At 53.8% G+C, this 6,390-nt stretch overlaps 1 protein-coding gene across 1 annotated transcript; it reads left to right on the top strand.

The window, feature by feature from the left end:
- Positions 1-5,353: 5,353 nt before the first annotated feature.
- Positions 5,354-6,382, top strand: LOC112592575 (the record flags this gene model as incomplete). Its single annotated transcript, XM_025336679.1, has 1 exon — positions 5,354-6,382. A coding segment is annotated over exon 1 (1,029 nt), but the record flags the coding sequence as incomplete, so codon positions are not given.
- Positions 6,383-6,390: the final 8 nt, after the last annotated feature.

The raw sequence follows: 6,390 nt of genomic DNA, 5'->3' as shown, positions 1-6,390 counted from the left end.
CCTCCAGGGACTCACCTTGACGCGGTGAGGGGGCTTGAACGGTTGTCTGTCGACGCTAAGTGCTATGCCAACGGTGGCGAATTCCACCAGCAGGGCCTCCCATGTTGGACAGGACGAAGCAGAGGACAACCCGACCAAGAGTTCCAGAGGGCAGGATGGGTTCTTTAGCCACGGGTGGCAGCCGTCCTAGGAGAAGGATACTCCGAAATCAAACCAACAGAAGGTAACTGTAAATCCCCTGGCAGTAGGTAAAATGCAGTGAAGGAAATCACTTAAAAAACCCAATATGGAAGTTAATAACGAAAATATTGTTACCGCCCCAGTGTCGTCGGTAGGCACAGGGGACGCCGGGGGGGGGCTCCCGTAGCCCGGTCCCCCTTGGTGCCGCACAAGGGCGATGTGAAGTGGAGGCCCCACAAAAAACGAGCAGCGCATCCGTGCTTCATGCCAAGCTGGCATCGTCAAGTACCCGCGTGAGCAGAACGCAGGCGGAAGAGCAGTGTGCCAAAGCGATCGAGCAGACTATGGCCGACCTGGGGAAAATCGAGGAAGCTATCGCCGGTGCTCCTAATACGAAAAAGGACATTAAAGACTCGGCCAGAAGCCTGAGCATCTCCATCAGGGCAATGATGAAGCTCTTGCTCGCCCTAGACAAAGTCCCGCCCTCTGCCCGCGATCAAGTAAAAACCCAACAAGAGCAGCTCCAGAAACAGCAGCAACACATGCAGCAACAACAGCTGGAGATCAGGCAGCAACACAGGCAGACCCAAGAGGCAATCAAAAAGCTCCAGGAGGCACAGGCGGAGACTTCCCTACTGTTGCGAAGCGAGGTGGGTGCGACAACAGCGAAGACACCAAGCCATAGTCTACCGAGCGAAGTTAGGGATATTCTATCGGATCAGGGAGCCAAAATTGATTCCCTGACCAACGACTTAAAAGCTCTCCTGCATGAGCAGCGACAAAGCCCCCAGCAGCAGACACAGAAAAAACCAAAACCGCAACCGCAGAAGAAGCAACAGCAGCGACAACAACGAAGCCAGGATCAACCTCAACGGCAGAACAGCAGACACCAGCTACAACAGCAACCAAGTACAACGGAGCGGTCAGACGAGGGCCAAGCGACAACGGAAGGTGAAGGCACACCTTGGACGACGGTCAGTAGGAGAGGGAAACCAAGAGGCAAAATGAAGCCCTTAGATCTGGTCCGTAGCAGGGTACCGAAAGGTGCAGCAGTAACAATAAGCAGGCCGGCCGAAGGGGTGACGTATTCTGACATCATGCGGAAGGTCAAGGAAAATGTCCAGATAAACGACCTCGACCTAAAGCCAGAAGCCCGGGTCACAAAATCAGGCGGCATTCTCCTCAAGGTCAAAGACGACCAGGAGGCCGACCGGCTCATGGTCGCGCTTAACTCAGCCATCGGCCAGATGGCCAGTGTCAGAAAGCCATCCCGCACGACACCCATCCTCATCCTCGACTTGGCTGAATGGCACAGCTCGCAGGACGTAGAGGAAGCCGTAGTTGCAGCAGTACCAGAACTCGCTGGCATGAAGGTCGCAATTAGGGTTAACCCTGGCGGAGGTAGGGTCGGACGACTAGAAGCACCGCTCCCAGCAGCTGTTCGGCTAGCAGAGATGGGCAAACTCCACGTCGGTTGGAGTAGGTGTCGCGTAAAGCTACTAGAGGCCAAGGAGCCGACATGCTACCGCTGCCAAAAGCGCGGACATTTCGCAGCCAACTGCAGCGCCGAGGAGGCCAGGAAAAGATGCTTTCGCTGTAACAGTATAGATCACCTGGCCAGTGCGTGTACAGTCACCACCAGACGCCCGAACAAGAGCCCAGAGCGCGAAGCGAAAGGCCCAGGCAAACCCGAAGGGGAGGGGAGCACACTGCCTGCCGGCGGACCCCAGGCCAATGCTTAGGATCCTACAGGCCAACTTGAACCACTGCAAGGTGGCTCAAGACCTCCTCATGAAATTCATGCAGGAGGAAGCCATTGATGTGGCAATCCTCAGCGACCCCTACCGCATCTGTGATAATGGGTGTGACAGTCTAGCTGACACGGTTTTAGGAAGAGCAGCGATCCTTGTCCCTGGCAAGCAGGTAACAGTGTGCAACGTGATCCGGGACGCCGAGTTTGTGTCGGCAAGAGTTGGTGGGTATCAGATTTATAGTTGTTATGCCACCCCAAATCCAGCTACTCGTGACATGTTCGGCAGCCTACTTCGCAGGTTGGAGAATAGCGTCAGAACGGTTATGCGTGATACCCCGGTAGTGGTCGCGGGTGATTTTAATGCTCGATCTGCAGCTTGGGGCGACCGAGTGACGACCAGCCGTGGGGATGAACTCTGCGATCTGCTCGGAAGTCTCCAGCTGATTGTCCTGAATGAGGGCTCCACCCCCACCTTTACTAGAGGAGAAGGGTCAATAATTGACGTCACTGCAGTATCGGAAAGTGTCCGCTGCCTTACATGGAGCGTACTCGGTGACACATTTAACAACAGTGACCACAATTACATCAGATTCGATCTCGATAGTGGCACTGGCGTTCGACGTCAGAATCTGTGTTCCCCCGCGCGAGGTTGGGATGTGACCAAGGGTATTGACACGGAACTGTTAGAAGTTGGACTGCTGATTGCGGAATGGCTGTCCCCTGTGGAAGATCTCAACTGCCGGGACGCGGCCCACATTGCGGATTTCTTTGATTGCCATGTGAAGACAGCCTGCGATATAGTGCTACGACGAAAGAGCGCACCGAACATGGCGAGGAAACCCGTACACTGGTGGAACCCGGAGCTCTCGGTCCTCAGGAGTAACTGTGTATCCGCAAGAAGGTGCAAGACGCGTCTCGCCGCGCGGCACAAACACCTGCAGCAACAACTAGGGGTGACGAACCCAACGGCTGTTCAAGCGGTTCTCGATGTCGATGCCGCAGATGCTCAGTTGAGAATGTGTAAAAAGGCCCTCAAGACTGCTGTAGCTAGAAGCAAGAAAGCGTGCTGGGACGAATTAGTACAGTCGGTGGAGAGCGACCCTTTTGGGAAACCCTACAAGCTGGTGATGCGGAAATTGAGCGGTCCCCCAGCGACGGATAGGATGGAACTCGACACGCTCAGGTCAACGATCGAAACCCTGTTCCCTGCATGTCATCCCAACATCCATGGTACTGTACTGCCTCTAGAGCCGTTTGAAGCCTTCACCGCAGAAGAGGTAGCAGATGTTGTAACCCGCTTCGGTAGCAGAAGGACGGCCCCTGGGCCAGATGGCATAGCTAACCTCATTATCGGCTCCGTTCACAAGGTTCGCCCAGACATGCTCCTGCATATGTACAATAGGTGCCTGAAGGAAGGCGTTTTCCCTCCGCGCTGGAAAGAGGCTAGAGTAGTGCTGCTGCGCAAAGGGGACCGTCCCGAGGGTGTCCCGTCATCATACCGCCCGCTCTGTCTCCTCAATGATGTGGGGAAAATGTACGAAGCGCTGCTCGCTGCAAGACTCGACGCGCACATTGCAAGCAGAGGAGGGCTAGCCCCGAACCAATTCGGCTTCCGCAAAGGACGCTCAACGGATGACGCGGTTAGAGTACTCCAGAGTAAGGCAGTTACCACAACGAACAGCGGAGGATTCTGCGTAGCCGTCGCATTGGACATCAAGAATGCCTTTAACTCGATTGGCTGGGACCATATACTATCAGCATTAGAGGCATGGGCAGTACCGGAATATCTCATGAAAAATTGCAGATCATACCTCAGTGACCGGAAAGCGTTTATTGAGACGCCATTTGTCGCATCCGGAGCGTTGGACGTGCTGATTACCGGTGGCGTTCCCCAAGGGTCGGTGGTTGGGCCGCTGTTGTGGAACGCAGCATACAACAGCGTGCTCACCACAGTACTGCCAGCGGGTGCTGAGCTCATTGGTTTCGCCGATGACACCCTCGTTGTTGCCCACGGAAAAACTGCTTCCGAGGTCGAGAGGATCGCGAACGAAGCCTTAGATGTAGTGAGTGGCAAAATTGCAGGCCTTGGTCTCCTCATTGCGGTAGAGAAGACGCAAGCAGTTTTGTTCACCAACAAGTATAAATACACGCCGCCGAAGTTGACCATCAACGACGTGCCTATAACCTTCACCAACGACATGCTGTACCTGGGGATGGTGGTGGACAGAAGACTATCGTTCAGAGAACATGTGCAGCGAACAGCGAATAAGACGGCGGGCGTTGTCACGCGTCTATCGCGTATAATGCCAAACTTGGGCGGTCCCAAAGAATGCAGAAGGAGGCTACTGGTGGCGGTGGCGCACTCGGTATTGTTGTATGGTGCTCCCACGTGGGCGCACACCCTCGAGTGGTCCAAGATCAATGCGAATATACTCAACGGTGCCCAGCGTAGAGCCCTACTTCGTGGGATTTGTGCCTACCGCACAGTATCTATGACAGCGACGAACGTCCTGTCGGCTGTCCCCCCAGCTGACCTCATCGCACAAGAGCGCGAAATGGCCTTCAGAGCCAGGAGAGTCGCGGTGCCGAGGACCGGTAACGAGGTCACCCCACGGGCCATAATATTGAACGTTTGGGCCAGAAAGCTTGTGGAGCGTGAAGACGGAGTGTGGACCAGACGCCTGATTCCGAATGTTGTGCCATGGTGCAACCGCCGACACGGGCAGTTGGAGTTCCATATGACCCAAATAATGTCCGGCCATGGTTGCTTTGGTGTCTACCTCCACAAAATTGGTAAAGAAACCACTAAAAGATGTCACCACTGCGGTTCTCCGGAAGACGACGCAGCGCATACGCTATTTGTCTGCCCTGCCTGGGAGGTGGACAGGTTGATGATGACAAACGCCCTGGACGTCCGCCTCCACGCTGACAACTTTAGTGAAGTTGTCTTAAGTAATCCTGCTCACTGGGAAGCTGTGGCCACGTTCTGCAGAAAAGTGATGAAGACTAAAGAGGACGCAGAGCGGCAGAGACAGCAGCAGGCGGCTGAAGGTTGAACAACTTAATTAAGCTAAATTTTTGTGCACCGAAGGTGACCCGTAGAGGGATAGAGCCCTCTCTTTTTTGTAGAGCCAAGCTCAAAAATAAAATTTGTAAAATTGTAATATTGTTATATTGTAATGTTGTATTATTGATTATTGATTAATAAATGATGATGGCACCACGGAAGTAATGTCTCACGACGGTTCCCGTGGTGTTGTCGATGAAAAAAAAAAAGGTTAGGTTCCCCCCCGAAAAAGTGTTTCAGATGTCGGCAAACGGGACATTTAGCTGCCACATGTCCCGGGCCTCCATTTATAGGGCGCAAGGACAGCGAGCTAGAGGGTGGTGGACAGAACGAGTCCACAAGGCCCAGCTCAAATGATTAGCTTCCTGCAAGGAAACCTGAACCACTGCAGAGTGGCTCAGGACCTGCTCACTCAATATATGGTTGAGCAGGAGGTGGACGTCGCGCTATTAAGTGACCCACACAGGGTGGATTCAGGGTCAACAATGTGGCATAGTGACAATGGCACCCAGAGAGCGGCAATACTTATATCGGGCAACGGTATTACAGTTGGAAATATACAGAGGGATTTGGAGTTCGTGTCCGTACGTATCAACGGGGTGCAAGTATACAGTTGTTATGCATCCCCGAACAAGACGCAGGCAGAATTCAACAACTTCTTACAAAGGCTGGAGGACAGTGTCAGGGCCGTACCACCCGGAGTTCCCGTGCTTGTCACTGGTGACTTTAACGCCAGATCGGCAGATTGGGGTGACTGGGTTAGCAACCAACGAGGAGGAGAACTTAACGACCTGTTCCAATCGCTGGAACTTGTGATACTGAACACAGGCTCAACTCCAACGTTCAATCGAGGAGCGGGATCTATAGTTGACGTCACCACGGCGTCAAGCACACTGGCTCGAAGAATTGGACATTGGAGGGTAATGACCGATATCTACAATGGCAGTGATCACCACTACATCCAGTTCAGCATGGACTCGAACGAAGAAGGAAATCAACCAATAACCCGCACCAGCGAGCCAATCGGTTGGGATACCTCTGGTAGCATTAATCAGGACCTATTCAAAACCGGTCTCCTCGTCGCAGAATGGCTAGATCAAAGTCGACAACACATAGAGCAGGACGCTGACACAGAAGCAAGGAGACTTGGGGCAAAAATCGCAGCAGCCTGCGACTTCTCTATCCCCAGGCGGCGGGCTCATAGACCCGGGAAACCTCCAGTCCATTGGTGGAACCCCGAGATAGCCTCCCTTCGGGCCGACTGTACAAGGGCCAAACGATGCAACGTTAGGATGATATCCCGCATAACCCGCCTCAGACGCAACGCCGCGGCTGACTTTGACAACGAACGGGCCGATGCAGAACTGGCAAGGGCGAAAGAAGTTTTTCG

The sequence above is a fragment of the Melanaphis sacchari genome, unplaced genomic scaffold, assembly GCF_002803265.2.
Source record: "Melanaphis sacchari strain LSU unplaced genomic scaffold, SCAv2.0 Contig179_pilon_pilon, whole genome shotgun sequence".
NCBI lineage: Eukaryota > Metazoa > Arthropoda > Insecta > Hemiptera > Aphididae > Melanaphis > Melanaphis sacchari.
Note: the sequence above shows the minus strand (reverse complement) of the source record. Positions and strands in the feature narration are given on the sequence as shown.